This window comes from Dromaius novaehollandiae, chromosome 18 (genome assembly GCF_036370855.1).
Source record: "Dromaius novaehollandiae isolate bDroNov1 chromosome 18, bDroNov1.hap1, whole genome shotgun sequence".
Lineage (NCBI taxonomy): Eukaryota > Metazoa > Chordata > Aves > Casuariiformes > Dromaiidae > Dromaius > Dromaius novaehollandiae.
In genome coordinates, this window is record NC_088115.1 from 14,065,376 (window position 1) to 14,082,899 (window position 17,524).

General features: G+C 53.1%; 1 protein-coding gene across 1 annotated transcript in view; it reads left to right on the forward strand.

Moving 5' to 3' along the window:
- MAP2K6 (mitogen-activated protein kinase kinase 6) overlaps positions 1 to 17,524 on the forward strand; it is a 51,863-nt gene that overhangs the window by 23,000 nt on the left and 11,339 nt on the right. Inside the window, exons 2-10 of the mRNA XM_026099020.2 lie at positions 314 to 380; positions 3,133 to 3,181; positions 6,626 to 6,739; positions 8,329 to 8,448; positions 9,298 to 9,414; positions 10,173 to 10,224; positions 12,399 to 12,526; positions 13,279 to 13,356; positions 14,826 to 14,965. Of these exons, the coding sequence (XP_025954805.2) occupies positions 314 to 380; positions 3,133 to 3,181; positions 6,626 to 6,739; positions 8,329 to 8,448; positions 9,298 to 9,414; positions 10,173 to 10,224; positions 12,399 to 12,526; positions 13,279 to 13,356; positions 14,826 to 14,965 (865 nt within the window). The remainder of the gene's footprint in view (positions 1 to 313; positions 381 to 3,132; positions 3,182 to 6,625; positions 6,740 to 8,328; positions 8,449 to 9,297; positions 9,415 to 10,172; positions 10,225 to 12,398; positions 12,527 to 13,278; positions 13,357 to 14,825; positions 14,966 to 17,524) is intronic.

The window sequence follows — 17,524 nt, forward strand, 5'->3', positions numbered from 1 at the left end:
GAGATCCTATGTGGGTAGGGCTGGCGAAGGAGAAATACCTTTCTCTCTGCATTTTCACAGGGCCTGCCTTTGCCAGAGCTCTTGCCTGTTTTCTGTACCAAGTTGGCAGCCAGACCTTGCAGGTCTAAATGAAGCGTTACTGAACAAAGGCACTTTATGTTTTGAACTCTGTGCCCTGAGTCTACACCACTAGTCTGGCCTGGCATTTATGTTAAATAAGGTCAACAAATATAGGCAAGCTGTGTTTTGCAAATTAAAACCAAAAAAGAAAAAAAAAGCCTTTCTTTAAGTCTGCCTCTTGCTTGTTTCACAGGCAAGAAGAGAAACCCTGGGCTGAAAATTCCTAAAGAAGCATTTGAGCAACCACAGACAAGCTCCACGTAAGTCTCCAAACGCTAAGGGAGAATAAAAAGAAAACCACGAGCCCAAGCTGCCTTCCAGTTTGCTAGAGCTTGCGTCGCGGCTGCCGGAGAGCGGGCGGCTGTGCGGCCACCGTGCGATGGCCAAGCCGTGTCCCAGCAGGGACCAGGGCTGGTGCTTGGAGATCTGGGATGACTGAGACCCATCACGAGGAACAGAGGCAAATCTGCCTGGGTTAATTTTGGCACTGTCAGGAAAGATCATAGTTAATATAATAAACAGGAGATTTAGTCCTCCGTGCCTGCCAGTATCCACCCTCTGCTTCCTCCAAGTGCTGGGGAAATCAGTGTTCCAGCTTGGTACCCTGATTATAAGCCTGCAGCTACAACTCCCCCTCTCCCTCCGTCAGATCAGGAGCTCTTCCTGCAATTAAAGTGCCTTTAACTTCAGAGAGGTCTTTCAGCAGGGGAGATGCTCTTTTCCAGGGCACTGAGTTCCCATCCTTCAGGTTTTGAACCTTTATTCTGGACTCTCAGCCCTTCTTGCACAGTTCCTGCTGGGACACTGGGTTGTTTTCTGGGCCCTGGGCTGCTTTCTCTCCTAGAAAAACAGCCCTCATGTTTCTCGTGTAGCTCCAGATACGAGGCAGTCTCTCCTCATCCCTTGTGCCAGCTCCCTTTCGTTGCCGCTGGACCGTCTGCTGGTCTCCCTCCTCTGTTGACCAACGCTGAAAGGCTTCAGATAGCTTCCCAAGGTGGGGCAGGAATGCAGCAGAGCAGCAAACACCCGGCGCGGTCCCGCGCGGTGGCATCCGGGCGAGAGAGGGGCCGGCGGCAGCAGCTCGTGGGGAGGCTGGGCTCGTGTGGGGCTCAGCAGTTTTGGAGAGCAAGCAGGAGTCTTGCTTCAGGGAAAGGACAGAGCAATCTTTTCCCAACTCGTTATGTTGCCTGCCACTGATTAGTTATTATGGTAATCCTCTGTCTTTTAACTTGTTGAGTTTCAGTGGCCAACGCCACTGTGTTAGGAGATCTAATTTCCATCCCACCATCATCTGAAAAGCGAGGGTGATGCTGGGAAAGCCTGACTCAAGGCAGAAACGCCAAATGGCCTCTGTTGCCATTCGGTGTGAAGATGCTGATGATGGATGAGCTCCTCTTGCTACTCTTTTCATGAGTTCGGAGGTGGGGGGTTGTTGCTCTGCACCCCCTTAGAGCTGGGCCGGAAGGAGTTTGGATGGAGCAGCCCTTTCCCACGGCAGCTGCATGACCTGGGCCGGCGGTGGTGGCCAGGGCTGTGCCGCCCCGGCTCGGGAGGTCGGCAGCACTCGTCACCACCTGTCACCGCTTGGCTATCTGTTTGCACTGGCAGAGCGGCCCAGCCTGATGGGAATAAACCCACCTGCCCAACGCTGCGACAAGTCACTGCCCCGGCCCTGCCCTGGGCCATCTTTGCTCATCTGCTGGGTTCTGGCTGCTGACAACTCAGAGAGACGGGAGGATCAGGGAGGACAGAGTGGCCAAAGCTGAAGCAAAGTCACATCTCCTGGAGGGGTGAAAATCAAGTTGGCTGCCCTGGTCAGTGAGAGAGTGATTTTGGTTTCTGCTGCGGATGACCCTTATTTTCCTTTTTTTCTGAGTGACCTGAAGCAGCTGTTGCCAGCAAATCACACTTTCTTCTTGGACTTCTGTGGAGGTCTTGTGAAGTCAACAGATGTTGGAGCCCACTTCTGCTAAGATGTGGGGACTACTCACAGCCTTTTTCCATCTGTCCTCATGTGGGAATAATTTTAGGACAATCACCCTGTTCCAGAAATAAATTAGCAGAAAGCCAGTTGTTCCTCTTCCTTCCCTCCTACATCCCCAGCTAAATTGGCAGCCGTTTGGCGCATGCCATTGCCACAGCTCGGAGGAGGCCAAGGCCTCGCTTCTCCAGGTCGATCAATCAGGCAGTTCAGCCAGCTAGAGACGTTTTGGAGAAGGCAGACTGTTAACCTGTCTGCTTAAGTCAGGTAATGAGCAGTCGCATGGGCCATCAATCCGTACGCTCCTGGACACATGCCGACCACGAGCGCAGAGACCAGGGTTGACAGCAGCCAGATGTGTCCGAGCTGGAGCACTGCAGCTCTGCGTGCACAAGGAGCGCTTGCCTTCTCTGGCATGAATACTCGTCTGTCCAGGGCTGGAGCAGAGGAGATCCGTGTCCAGCAGAAAGCACTGTTCAAAAGAAAAACCACCCCTACATCTATCATGGCCTATTAAGAAACAGTTTCCCAAAATAGACAGAGACAGTAATAAAGCAAAGCGTAGGACTTAAATGAATCTCTTTGCTTTAAACTTAGATGCTTTTGAAAACCGTTCCCATATCTTATGCAAAAAAAAAAAAAAAAAAAAAAAGAGGAAATGGCTTGGTTTTTGACCTCTACTCCATTTTTTATACAGGCTGACAGAGACTGGATTCTTTCCGCCTTGCTTTCCTTCCATAGGAACCGGTTGCGATCTCAGCCCGTTGAAGGCAGTAATCTCCCTGCGTCCCTTCGCGTGGGAGTTGGATGCAGATGTGTGAAATTCCAGCCCCAGCAGCTTCCTTCCCTTCTGACCCCTTTCTGGGGGGACGTTGTGAATCTTGGCAGTGTCTGTTGATCCTGCAAAGCCAGGAGACCTGCTGGTGCAAGGGGATAGCCTTGGGGACCCCGTGGCCGTGATAGTTACTCTTCAAGGGAAGAAAGATCTTTGTAAGGAGCAGTTTACATGTTTTCCCTTTTCTCTCCCGCAGGCCACCCAGAGATCTAGACTCCAAAGCCTGCATCTCCATTGGCGAGGAGGTAAGGTTGGGAGTTGCGATGAGCAGAAGGCTGTTGGGGGAAGGTGACCGTCCTTGCCGAGCTGCTGTGGCACTGGGTGCTTCTCCAGATGGGCTGCTCGGGGGATTTCTTCCCAACTAGGTTCAGATAAAAAGGAGCAGGTTAATAAACACAGGTTGCCTAAAAAATGTGGCACATTTGCATGAAACGGGGGGGCCCAGCCAGCAGATGAGAGGGTGCCAGGTCTTCTGCTGGCTCGGGGAACATAGCTGCAAGAGGCCGTCACGTAAGCAGATCCTCCAGTGAGGAACGTCCCCCGGTGACTCCCCTTTGTCCCCCCCGGGGATAACTGAGCGTAATGAGCTTTGTGCCACCTTCGCCTGGATCTTACCTAACGCCCTGGCAGCACGCGGCTGGTGTTATCAACAGCAAAGTGCGGCTGGGGGTGCGGTGCTGCTTGCTGAGCCCTGCACCGCGTGGGAAGCTTTCGCCTCGCTCTGCTCCGAATGCGGAGTGTCTGGGAGGAGTAAGAGCTCCGAAGAGGCAGCCGGGGAGTTTGCTCTTCTGGGCTCGCGCGAGCCCTGGCAGCCCCCTCCAGCTGCTGGAGTGTCTCCCCCGGTTTCAGCCCTGGCCCGGGGCCGCTCTTGGCAGGCGCCGCTGCAAAGCAGCCGTCCCTCAGCTGGAGCGCGAGCCCGGGGAGCGCTCGGCTGGCAGCGGCCGTGCCGAGCCCGAGCTGCCCGGCTTAACCCCGAGCCGTTTCTGCCAAGGGACAGGTGGCCAAGTGCAGGTTGCAGTTTGCTTGTTTCCCCCCCCCCCCCCCCGAAGGACTCGGGGTAGCTTTTCCTCGCACAGGCGGTCATGCGCAGCCGGGCTCCGGCGAGCCCCCCGGGTCGGGTGCAGCCTCCCGCCGCTGAGCGGGGCCCCGGCAGGAATTGCCCTTTTGCATTTTCGTAAACTGACGAAGCTCGGGAAGGTCTGTCCTGGGTCTCCTTGCGCTCTCCCCTTGTGTTTCCAGACGGGACACTGGGGTCCCTTCACATTTTCCACTGCAAACGCACTTCATTGAGAAAGGCAGAGCATAGCGCAGAGGGAAGGCTTTTCTAAACTGAAATCAGGCCCAGCTCACATGTTTCCAATACCTCATGGTTATAACCCAAGATCGCATGCTGTTTTCAAAGAGCTTTGGCTGCATCTCCTTCAACATAGCTATGTGGGGAGAAAGGAGTCCCTAAATCTTTCTGCAGTCGCTGAGATCACTGGAATTGCTCAAATACAGCATTACAGTTGGTGCCTATGTATGTACAGCCTTCGTGATATTTTTTTGTACATAAAAATCAGGCACTGTGTTTATTTAGGGGAAAAAACCCCCAGACATTTTGCCCTCCTTTTTGTTCAAGCAAAAAAAAGCTGGTGAGAACACAGGTACATCTGAGATCTGGAAATTCCTGCCTTGCCTCAACGAGGTGCAGCTAGTCCCCTGGAAACATCAATTACAAAACAACAGGATTGCTAACTGCAGACTTTACTTTCCTTTTCAATTCCTTTGCTGATTTAAAGCCTTCATCCAAAGTATTTCCCCTTGCTCATACTGAAGGCCTTCTCATCAGGAGTCTAACTCAGGGTAGATCTTCCTGTCCTGGAAGCAAGTCCTGGTGGCAGCATGGAAACCATTCCCTCTGATGTTATAAAAATACAGCAGAAAAAAACAAAACCAAGGACAACTATTTTGATAGGTGAAAATGGCACAGCAGCATTCATAAAAGCACATTAAAGCTAGGCAATAAATTTATTAGGTGCAAAAGATAGGCCTCGGTGTCAGTGAGTTAATTTATGAAGTGAAATACGAATCCAACGGCATTTTATAATGTCTATCTTTGGATGCTTTTCTTTCATTTTGGATTTTGTATTTTCCCTGGCATAGAGCAGGGGCTGGAAGGTGGAAAGAGTGTGAGATGCCGCTGGAGCAAAATGGCGCGGGAGCGCGGTGGCGAAAACGCCTGCTGCTAGAGCGGGCGCCTCTTCCAAGAAAATCATTTCTCCCCCCGCAGTCCCCGGGACGAGGAAAAGCTGCAGCGCTCCAGAAAGGCTCCGTGCACGGAGGCAGAAAGCCCGTGTTGGGCGGTGTGAAGTGGCACACAACCACACAGCTCCGGCTTTTTCGCGTGTCCAGATATGTGGCAACCTCGGAGGCTGCGACTTGCCCCGGCTTGAATTTCGTACGGACCGGCTACGTGTTTGTCCGGTCGAGTTCCTTTAGGATGTGATCGCCTCTTCCGCAGGCCTTTGCAAACTTATCCCTGATCCCTAGAGAAAGCCACGTCCCCCCGCTCCGCTTAATCTTTGCTGCTAAATTTAAGAGCAGCCCCGAGAGAGACAAAGCGCTTTCTCGGAGAGGGCCCGTTGCAGAGTAGCAGCGGGGTCAGGCAGGAAGAGATGCGCCGATCTCCGCCGTTGCACAAGCCCCTTAGCCGGGGCTCCGGCTGCGAGCGGCTCGCCGGGAGCCGGGGCCGTGCAGCAGTGTGGCGTGTGCCCCCGCGGCCCGCGGCCCCTCCAGGCAGCACGTCGCGGGCTGCCGGGCTTTGTGCTGCGCCGGCGAAACGCGGTGTGGGATTATGCGCCGTGAATCGCTTCATTATAACCCGCTTCTTTCTGTAGGGTGATTGACTTATGTGGTTGTGCAGCAAACAGAATGGCCCGTTTTAGTAGCAAAGGCGCATTGGAAACGTCCAAAAATAATAATAAGCAAAAAAAATAGAGTCGCTGCACAGTATCGCGGCAGAAAGGAGAGGGGCAGGTTAGAATGCAGGGCGCAAAACAAAGTCATGCTTTGTGCGCGGCCGGGAGAAAGGGATCTCGAATGCTAGACAAAATAAATCCTTTGTGGTTTAAAAACGGGGCACACTCAGCTGGTATTTGGCCCATCTACAGGTCTGGCGAAATAAGCTTTTCCAGGCCTGAAATCCATTTGGAGATATTTCCATGGTTGTTTGGGGGAGGAGGACAGAAGGAAAAAAAAAAAAAAGGAAAAAAAAAAAGACACAAGGCAATTTGTAGGGGAAAGCTGTCTCGGCGTTTTCCATCCCCGCGCTTGCAGGACTGAGCCTGAGAGCGCAGGCGGCTGCGCGTGGCTGGACGGGGCTTGGTTGGGTCCCCGTGGCCGGGCTTGGAGACCTCCTGCCTACGGGAGCAGCTCCAGGAGGGATGAATCCTTCTCGTCCTCGCCCTGTCCGGGTGCTCAGAGGCACGGGCTGTTGTGCGTTTGTAAGGCATGACCTCCACGGAGCTATTGCCAGGCAGCTAATCCTCGTGACGGTCCCCAAAGGCCATGGCTTTGTTTCTAGCCTCATGAAGCGGCTCGGGAGGGGATTCGATTTTGGGGGTGCTCAGCTCCTGGTGCACGCCACGGCCGTGGCGACGCGCGGTCACCGCCTGCCCTCCTGCCACTGACGTTTTTTCCCCCCGCAGAACTTTGAGGTGAAAGCCGACGACCTGGAGCCCATCTCCGAGCTGGGACGAGGTGCGTACGGGGTGGTGGAGAAGATGCGGCACATGCCTAGCGGGCAGATCATGGCAGTGAAGGTAGAGTGAGCCTCCCGAGGTGCTTTCTGTGTGTGTCGTTGTGTGTGGACGCCCTCTGAGCTCTCGTTCGTGCACGTCTCTAAACTTGCTTGTTCTCATGCATGCCTTTGCTGGGGATGACTTCTTCCCATGGGAAATCCTTTTTCTACACGGGGGCAATAATGCCAAGGTAGAGTTGGGCCCTGTTCAACCAAAAAAAGGGATATGTTTTAAAAGTATGATACTTAACCTGTTTTTAGCACTGTGGTGCATACAGATGTATCGTTCATCTGTATCTCAACATTTCTTTTTCCGTTCGGATTTTAAAAGCTATTTGCTGTCATTTTTAAATGTGCGTACTTTTTTCTAGTGTAGTATACCCTCAGATTCAGGGCTCTGCACGACAGTGATTGTAATTGTAAGTAACAGTGTACTCAAAATTAGATTGCATAATATAATATTCTTCGGCTGGGACTTTTGAAGTCTCTTTGGAACAGGAACTTTTTTTGTTGGGATTTTCACATAATGTCTAGTGCAGTAGGGTCATAACAGAGGTTTGTAGATGCTGTTATGAAAAATAATACTTTTGTTTCATAAGCGTGCAGTTTAAGAAAATAGTCATGGAAAGATTTGTGTCTTGGGCAATTTTTGCAGGGCCAAATGTTAGCTCTAATTTCTGTTCAGAATAAGAAAAAAATGAAAAAGAGGTGCAGAGCTGAAAGGTATGCGCAAACTGAAAGAAAAGTCTTAGCTCCTCAGTCTGTGACTAGCCCTTGCTGTGGATGCCGGGATGTGTCTCAGGGCCTGCATGCTGTGCATTTTGTCTTCTTGTTTGCTTTGGTGTTCACCAAACTGCAAAAGACCTCTCTAAGTAGGGTGGAAGGGGTGAAGAGGGGTTGGCAGGAACATTCAAGCCTGTTCTTGCATCTGTGTTGCTGAACAATTTAATGCCACCACATTATTCACCTTAAGTGGCTTTGACCAAGGAGCCTAGAATTTGTATGTGTGGCCCATGCTGAACTGTGTCGTGCCCCTGTGTAGCACTTCGCAGCTGAGGATCTCCAGATATTTCACATAAATGACATCTCTTGCCTGGGAGACTGGGAAATGTCATGTCTGTTTTCCAAAGCTGTGGGGAGCACACGGCCTCTGGCTGCAAGGCCTGAGCTGTCTCGTGTCCAAAATCCCTGTTGATGTGAACAGATGCGCTCTGCAGCTCCAGAAGTCATGGGTTTCCACCTGCCTAGAATTTGATTTCCTGCACCCTCCTCCTCTCCCAAACCACAGCAACTTCTGGCTGTTGTGAAAAGAGTGGCATGAGCAGGGAAGAGCAGAATTGCCTGCAGCGTGGGGTGATGTGTGAGGACCCCTTCTCCATCTCTTCCTGTGGCACAGCGGTGCTCCCGCTGTGGATGGTGTGCTTCTGCCATGCCTCCCACAAAGAGGTGTGATAAAGGGGTAGCACAAAGGGGTGTGATAAAAGGGTAAAGGACAGGCGTGGCGTCAAGGCACTGGGCTGCACTGGGCACGGCGGCATGAGTGCCCGTGCAGCCGCAGGTCGCGTTCTGCGGAGACGCCGACAGCCAATGCCGAAATGCTTTGTGTTCCAGCGGATCCGAGCCACAGTGAACAGCCAGGAGCAGAAGAGGTTACTGATGGATCTGGATATCTCCATGCGGACGGTAGACTGCCCCTTCACTGTCACCTTCTATGGGGCGCTTTTCCGAGAGGTATGGCATCCTGGAGACCCCCTGCCCTGCCCCCAGCCCATGGGCTCGGGAGGCCCCTCGTGGGCACTGCTAGAGAAGAGGAGGTTGGGCTCTATCGAAAGTCCTTTTCAGTTCTTCTCTCTGTCTGGGAGGCTGGATCCATCCCAGGCTCTGACGGGGACTCCCTCCAAGTCCCCATGCCAGGGGCTTTAATCTCCCTCTAGACATGAAGACTTGGTAGAATTTGGTTTTGCTCAGTCTCTGCCTAAGCATGTTACATAGGGTCATTTCTTGGCACGCAAGGAGAGGCACGCTCCCACACGAGGAGGAGCAGATGAGGGCCGTGAAGAGGCCCCTGTACTGGGGCACTTGGACTTGGTCAGGGGTTTGACTGATGAGGACAACCAGGTGCCGAGGGCACCGACTCACAGTGTGATCCTTCAGTGCTAATATTGTCCTGACTTGCAATGAGAGAGCCACATGGAGGAGAAGCTCTGAAGAGCAAGACTTATTGAAGAATTTAAGCACAGCTCTGCGGAGCTGAACATTTCCTGGCTCAACATTTGTGGAGTGACCTGAGTGCTTAGTAGCCTCAGTCCCATTAACTTTCAGGACTCCCAAATTACGGGGACTCTGCTTTGGGAAGAAACGGCAGCAGTTTCACCCTAAATGTTAGTAAAGGTGGACAGCATTTGCTTCCAGTTGGAGGGGGAGAAAGATAAGGGCCAGTGGAGTTTTGCTGAATGACTTCTAAAAGACAGAGAAGAGTCAATGGGCCAGCAAGGGGCAAGTGTTAAAGAAGACCTTTGCACATGAAAGGGAAGGATGGTCTGTTCTAGTGCGCAGATATTTACTTTCTTTCTCCTCCAGGGAGATGTGTGGATTTGCATGGAGCTGATGGATACCTCACTGGACAAATTCTACAAACACGTCATTGACAAAGGCCTGACGATTCCTGAAGACATGTTAGGGAAAATAGCCGTCTCTGTGAGTATTAGCAAGGGAAGGAGGGAAGAGAGAAGGGAAAGGGGGTTTCTTCTCGAAGCCAAGTCCCTCATGACCCGCCCTCCCTGCCGTCTTTGTGCTGGGAAGAGTTTGGCCCACCATCCGGCACATACGTACATCCCTAGGTGGCTTCCAGTATTTATCTTGAGATGATGTTCTTTATAAGCCATAAATACCCCAAAATGTGCCTGTTCATGTTGTAGTTCAGAGGCAGCACAGCATTAGATGTGGGGAGGGTTCTACAGCTGCTTTGCCTTCTCCTGCCATTCCTGGGAGATCCCTGGATCCCCAGCATCACCTCTGGCTGCTGCGGGATGGAGGGATGGGGGTCAAGCAAGGCTCCTTTTTGGTGACAGGTGGCAGCCAGGTTGGCCACAGTGGAGGAGAGATGAAATAGAAACCAGTGGGAGAGCAGGACCAGTTGAGGGAGACATTTATTTGGAGGGCTGTCCCTAGAGCTGAGAAATCCAGGGCTAGAGGAAAGTGGTAGATTTTGTGCACAGCCAGGAGGTGGAGGAAGGCTTGAGGGGGAAGGCTCCCAGGTCTCCGCAGCAAGGTGCTGCAGAGTTGCTGGAGGAGTTTTCTCCATGGCTTGCCTGCAGGACTCACCGCCTCTTGGGAGACTTTGTTCCCTCCCTCCAAGCAGGTCCAATGAGGATAAGGGGGCAGTGAAGCCGAGGGGCGGTTCCTCCCCATCATGGTGCTGCCAGCTCTGATTCACTCTAGATTTGTTGTTTCAGATCGTAAAAGCACTAGAACACCTACACAGTAAGCTCTCCGTAATCCACAGAGGTAAGTGCCATCCACGCAGCCGGTGACTGTGCTGGCTTCTGTGAGCCCTGCGCCGGGTGCCCTTATCCTAGCAAGGGCTGGCCTTGCAGCCAGGCATACTGCTCCCAAAGTACCCAGGGTAAAATGGGGCTTTGATAGCAAAATATTCCCTAACATCTCAGGATTAGCAAAGCCTAGTCAGAGGAAATGTCTGCTGATTTGCTCTTTAAAAACTTCATGCTCTCTCCAGCATTTCCCGCTGAGGTGGAAGAGAAGTGGCCTCCAGCCTGATTCTGCTGGCAGAGAGAAAGGGCTGTTTTCCTGCAGCCTGGCTGAGTTCCCTTGGATTGCATTTCCCTAATCAGAAGGACTAATCCGTGCTCTACTTGAACACCTCCACAAAATTAATAAAAGGCTTTCTCTCTGACCTTGGTGGGCTTTGGATGAGGCTGTGTGCTTGCAGGCTTCTCCCCTAGCATGGCAGGGGAACGCTGCTCTTCATCAGTGTGCAGGTGAGCGGTGTCTCCACATCGACATGATGGCTCATGCAGTCATCAAACCAGTCACCATCCCCTTCTCTGGCCGTCTCCTAGTACCTACAGGGCAGAATGGTTAGGTGTCTAAAATAGCATCAAGTGAACCTGTGAATACCCTCCTTAAATTCTTTTGACATTTTCCTCCTTAGAGCATCTCAAAGATGCCATGAACATATTTAGAAAGAAAAAAATTTGCAGTGTTGCTGCTTGACACCTTTATTTTTAAAGGATCATTTTCAATTTGTCATGAGGAAGAAAAAGCTCTCTCTGGAGTGTGTGACTGCTGGGGAAAGAACCGTTTGAATTGAAAGGAGTTCAGCTGTAGCAGGCGGTCACGTTTTGTACATTATGCATGTGGCTGGGGGTTGAGTTCCTGCCTTCTGTATAATTTTAAGTGGGTGGAAAATGCTGCTCAGCTTCTGGATTTCTGTTTGCTTGTTTGCTTTCCACTGAAATAGTATTATTTTAACATAATAACAGATGGGTGAGGATCTCAGATACCTGAAGCTTTTGGTTGCAAAGCACTGATTAGAGAGAGGATGTTAACCAACTGTAAACCACTCAGTTCTGACGAGCAAGACTCAAAAGTGGCTTCTGACCCCCTTCAGACAGTGTTTCAGTTCTTCTATTTAATAGTTTATCATATGTAGATAGAGGACCTTCTTTCAGAAGAGACCTCTTCTTTCTGGGTGGCAACAGGGAAATAAAGATTGCTCCATTTTGAGGATAAGTCTTGGGACAAGAGAGAGCAGGGTAGTCTCTTCTCCGTGCTGGCACAGAGCTCTGCTAGTCACTGGAGTCAGCTCAGGAAATGGACTTTGTGCTGAGATTTAATCCGGGAGTCACCTCACCGGGAGGGATTCCCTGCTGTGCAGAAAAGCACCTGCATGCTCCCGTGGGCATCACTTCTAGCCTCTCCTGGGCCTTAACTTCCCCTTTTGATGGTGATTGTAACTGGCTTCATGAGAGAGATGCAAATGCAAATACACCAAGGATTATAAGGCCATGTTGGGAACCAGATAAATCTGACAGTAATAGATGAGACATTGGCCTAATTTCCATAAGGTGTGGAGCACCCACACGCCTGCTGCTGTTCCCGTTGCCTTCAAGCTTGGTAACCTTAAAATCAGAGGCCACTTCTGAAATCATGATCCTTCTGTCTTAGTTTGCTGTTCCCTCCTTCCCCTGAGACACACACTCCTCTTCCCCTCTTCTGCCCACCCCTCATCCTTTTCCCAAATGTTTTTTCCTTATGCTGCTATGAGAGCAGCTCCAGCTAGTGACTCACCGGCGCGCTGGACTTGTGCAGACATCCTCTGGAGATGCTCCCAGCCCTCCTGAGGTTGTTCCTCCGTGAGCGCTCCGATGATCCACTGCAATCCGCGCTTGCTATGACAAGGTGGCCACGTGCAGTATTATGGCCCAACCAGTCACATCTGAAGGGGGGTCTGCAAGTGAAGGGACACTTGCAGGATATACGACAGGCCTGTGAAGCACTTGTTTCACTTTTAATAGCTCCTGGGCTTCTGGTGAGCAGTAGCCGTGGGGTTTGCACAGGCACCTCTGGTGCCCTCTACTGATAGGAAGCTCATTAGCTGCTTTGGCTTGGTACAGCCGCCCATGCGTGACAGTGACTGTGATATGTGTTCCTTCTTGCAGATGTAAAGCCCTCTAACGTGTTGATCAATACGCAGGGGCAGGTGAAAATGTGCGATTTTGGAATTAGCGGTTACCTCGTTGACTCGGTTGCTAAAACCATGGACGCAGGATGCAAACCCTACATGGCTGTAAGTTGAGCCGCGGAGAAGCCGGGTGTGAAACCTGCTGCAGGGCAGCCAGAGGAATATGAGCCTGGGCATCGGGTTGTCCTAAAGGGGAAGGATCAGCATCTGGCATGTGTCCTGGGGACTCAGTTTGGAAGACATATCTCTGAAGTTATATGTAAAGGGGCAGAGAGGAGGCAGATCTTACAAGTCAAATCAGGTCTCCTGGGCACTGCTGCCCGCTCCTTTACTGCCTCTGTGACCTTGAGAGGGGTCTGTAATTAACCTGTGTTGCATTTTTGCCATTTGCCCAGTGGGGACAATAGCACTTCCTTTTTGGGAAGAAAAACAATCCCTAGGGAGTGGGTCCTTCAGGCTCCTGCTTGGGAGCTGCAGTTCATGACTTGCTCTCTGGGGAGCAATTTCGCAGGGTGAAAGCAGTTCTGGAGGACTGAGGTTTGTCACCTCTGAGTTGCCAGAGGTGTCAGAGCTCCACCTCCCCAATCTCTGGGGCAGGAATCATTGGCTTCTGGTGACCCATTTCTCTCTCTGCCCTTACTGGCAAAGATGTAAAACCAGACCTGCTCCCAAGATGGCCAAGGGAGCATACTGAGTGGCCCGGGATAGGTAGTCCTGGCCTGCCACCCTTAAAAGACCCGGCTTAGATTGGCTGCTGTGCCAGGGTACGTGGTGGCTCACACTGGAGAGCCCTGGGTACGGGAACACTGAACTGGAGCCATCCGTGATCTTCCACCTGTCTTTATCTCTCTTTGCAGCCTGAAAGAATTAATCCGGAGCTGAACCAGAAGGGATACAGCGTCAAATCTGATATCTGGAGCCTGGGAATCACGATGGTAGGGTGATCTGAGGGCTTACAGCAATGCCAGTGGGTTGGATGTTCTTTGTGAGTTAATTTTCTTCCCCGTAGCCCTCCTGACACTGGTGGCACTTGTTGCCTGGGAGGCTGGCGGAGGCAGGAATGGGAATAGTCAGCTCTACTTGTACCGTTCACCCCTAGCACATTGCAGGGTAGAGGGGAAGCAATCTGGAGCTGTTTTGCCAATTCCTTGCCAGTAGCTTCACCACCAGACCTTCGAACTGAGCTCAGGCTCGTTCAGAGGGTGACACGAAGAGGACAGGCTGTAGGTCTGCAGCAGGCAGTCCATAACCCTCCGGAGCATCCCCCCGGGAGAGCTGCCCCGCTGCGCATACTGCAGTGAGATGCGCTCCTCAGCTGAGCTACCACCGTCTTCTGCCGCAGCGGGGAATAAAGAAATCAGGAGCAGGAGACGAGGCAGCGCTAGCACCCGGCTTTGGGTGCAGGGTGCACAGGGTGGCAAGCTGCTGCTTCTCGCATTTAGCAGGGTTCCCCTCTCGGCAGCCCCCGGGGCTGTCCCCGGGGTGCCAACCTCGCACGGGTGCCGGGCTCCCTGGGGACAGCCCTGCCGCGGTGGCGGCCGGCTGCCGGGAGGTGGCAGCATGGGCTAAGGCGGGGGCGCGGGCTGCGCGTCCGGCACCGCGCGGCTGTCGCCTTGGAGCGGGTTTGGTTTCAAAGAAGAATAAATCCTCCTGGCGTTTAGCAATTAGCAAAAGCTCCCTCTGAAAAGCAGAGATCAGTGGCATCTCCCAAATGCCGGGAGAATCAGTGTTTAGAGGGAACCCATCTGCTTGCAAGTCGTTTTCTAGCGCAGTTATCTGTTCAACCTTTTTTTTTTAAACTCTCTTAAGTGAAGTCTAATATAAGGGTAACAGAGAGGATCCGCTGGATCTCCTTAGGCCTTTCTGGTGGGGGAGGTTAAACACAGCCATGGGCAAGAGAAGATTCCCCAGGAGAAGATCATGGCCATGTGGGGTGGGGAAGTGCCGTGTATTTGTACGGGGCCTAGACAAGCGCACGTCCAGGGAGCGTGCACACCTGGGAAAGGGCGCGCGGAGCTGTTCCCGCTCGGAAGAGCTGTCCCCGGGCTCTCAGCTATCGCAGCCTCAGCCAAGTCGCTTCCCTGAGAGCCCGTTTGAGGCCGGAGGAGCCGGCTTAGCTCGGGTGGCTGGACCGAGGAGGTTCCCAAGGGAGCTGGAGAGGCTGAGGAGCCAGGCCGGGAAAGCAGAAAGGGGGGGAAAAACGAACCGAAGTGTCCGGTATCAGGGAAGGAAAGTCAGCAGACCTCATGGGTGTTTTAAACCTAACGCCACCGGCCAGGCCGGGAAGCTCTGTCCCGGGGCGGGAGGCGGCGGCGGGGGCCGGGAGGCGGCGGCGGGGATGGGGAGCAGCCCCACGCGGGTGGCATCCCGCCGCGGGGTCACAGGCCTGGGCGCTCTCCCGCAGATCGAGCTGGCCATCCTGCGGTTTCCCTACGACTCCTGGGGGACGCCCTTCCAGCAGCTCAAGCAGGTGGTGGAGGAGCCGTCGCCGCAGCTGCCGGCGGACAAGTTCTCGGCGGAGTTTGTCGATTTTACCTCGCAATGGTAGGCCCTCGCGCCCGGCAGCCCCGAGGGGACAGCCGCGTTTCCCGGCCGAGCGTCCCCCGTGCGAACGGCGGGGGCTCTCGCGGGCGCACGTGAAAGTGTCACGTTCACCGCCGTTTCCGCCGCGCCGGCACGGGGTGGCCGCGAGCCTTCCCTGCGGAGCCGAGCGGGGAAAACGTGAGCGGGGCCGGGGAAGGGCCGTTTCCTCCGGCTTTGCAGGAAGCGGCCGGCTCCTGCTGCTCCCCGCTGCCGGGGCCGGCGGGAAGCCGCTCCGAGGGGGAGCGCGGCCGGGCCCTCCGCGGCCGTCCTGGCGCCGGGGCCCTCCGGCGCTCGGCCCGGCTGCCGCGGGACGCGGAGCTGGAAGCGGCAGCAGCGTTTGGCTGCCTCGTAGGAAAAGGGCTGGAGCAGATGCGCGCTGTCTGGAGGTTCGGCGAGCTGCATAGCGGGGCCGGCTCTCCCAGCGCCCGGGGAGACGCGCGGCTGCCCTCATCATATGGTTCAAAGAGAGCTGGCGGCGGCCCCGCGGCTCCTGACGGCTGCTCCCTCCAGCTTCCCTGGAAACCGCTCGGGAGGCGTTTTTATTTTCCAGGCGCTGCAGTGCCATCCGCTCCTTGCCAAGTTGGCAGGTGGATGGTGGTTTGTGCCGTAGCCAAGAAAGGGCTGCGGATCGACAAATACAGAAATGTGAGACTGTTCCTGAGCTGCCAGTGTCAGGGCCTGGAGCCCGGGCGGCTCTGCCGTGACCCAGGAAGGGGATTATCGGCCGCTCCTGCCCGGGGACTTTGCGTACCGGCTCTCGGATTCTCTGGAGCCTCGTTCAGACACGTCTGCGAGCTCTCTGCAGCCCGCTGCACGCCTCGCTCTGCCTGCGCACGCCGGGGAGCACCTGCACATGCCCACGCTGTCGTGTGTCCACCAGCAACGGGAGGTGGCTTGGGAAAGCCCTCTCACAAAATAGCCACCCTTTTCGCAAGACTCACACTGAGATTTTGGACCAGCTTCCCTTCTGCCGTGCTGCCAGCTCACTGCTTATTGCAGAGTTGCCCGTACGTGCCAGGCGGGCTGGTGCTCCCCACGGAACAGAGGCATGTTTTGCTTTTGCAAGCACAGTGTCTTGCAGCTACTGCCATGAGCCGATTTAGGAATCAGAAACCCACGGCCATTCACGGTGGTTATAGTGAGAAGAATGACCTTGATGAGCAGCACCTACGTCTTGAAAACACGTGCTTTGGGGATCCCGTGGCAATTCCTCTCTTTGCAAATTCTACCGTCTAGGATTGCTGAAGACTCCTCCATACCAGTACTCCAAAAATTGCAGCTTTGGCTGCAGTTTGCTCTAGGTTATGTATTGTTGGAGACTTGAGAACTTCTTCCGACACTGAACGAGGTCACGTCAACTCATGTAGTGAGATCACTTACTTATTATAGGGGCCCGGCTTAGGCCTCCCTCAAAGTCAAGAGGTCGCAGGGTGAATCACACCATCTGCTGTCTGGGGCAGTGAAGCTCTCATTACCTGTAGCCAATGCAGGGAAGTTCCTGTAACGTCCGAGTTGGCATCAGTAATAAGTAATCCAAATATGGCTCACTGTTCCTGAAGATTTACACTGATTTCAGTAACTTGTCATCAGATTTCCTAGTATTAATATCCTGGGAACAAGGTTTTTGTTTGTAGAGGATATAAATTAAGAGGATTATACCTACACTTGAAATTCACCTTAGCAGCTCATTTTGGGCTGCTTTTGAGCTCAGAGGATGTGACACATCCCATACCTTCAATTAGGCAGTATTGGCACGTATCGTTACTAGGTTCCTCTGTTCATTCACAACATGACACTAAACATGAGCGAGCTACACACAGCAAACAGGAAATATCTATTCAGTGTGTGTCCTCCACTTCCTCTGGGCTCCGGCTAATCCCAGCAGAGCACCGGCTTATCATCACCGAGGTTCTCACTTTTGTTTTGCTCAGTGTGACACCTTTTCCCCGCCACCGACGTGTACGTGTGTGAAGATCTTTTCAAGTTGCTCCAAGTGTCTTTCCCCTAAATACACTGTCAGGAAGTGAGTAGAGATTACGTCCTGTCTTTTAAAAGCTATTTTCTGCTGGAGGGAAACCAAAATAACTTCCAGCTACAACCCTCCAGAGCCATCTGTTGTAGGAGAGGAGAAAAAAAGGATGTCCCATGTAACCGTCCCGGCTGATAACAACGCGGTGATAAACAAATAGTTGTACACGTGCTTCAGAGCCACTCAGTTACCACTCCCAGTTGGAGGTTGGAGGCTCTATCCACTTCCTTAGTCCCTGTTTTAGCAGGTAGTACCCAAAGGACCAATTATGCCAGTTCCCCAGCAACGTGCAATGTATTGACTTGTATATGTGGAGTCTCCGGATCTGGGTTTGACCTTGAGCTCACTGCACTTGTCATGCCCAGCGCTGTGTACCACACAGGGCCTATGGGCAAGCTGTTGGCCTAGAGCTGTTGGTCTAATGTATGGACAAGGGGTTGGACTTACTATACAGGGACTTGAAACCTTGCTTTTGTAAAGGTATACTTGTA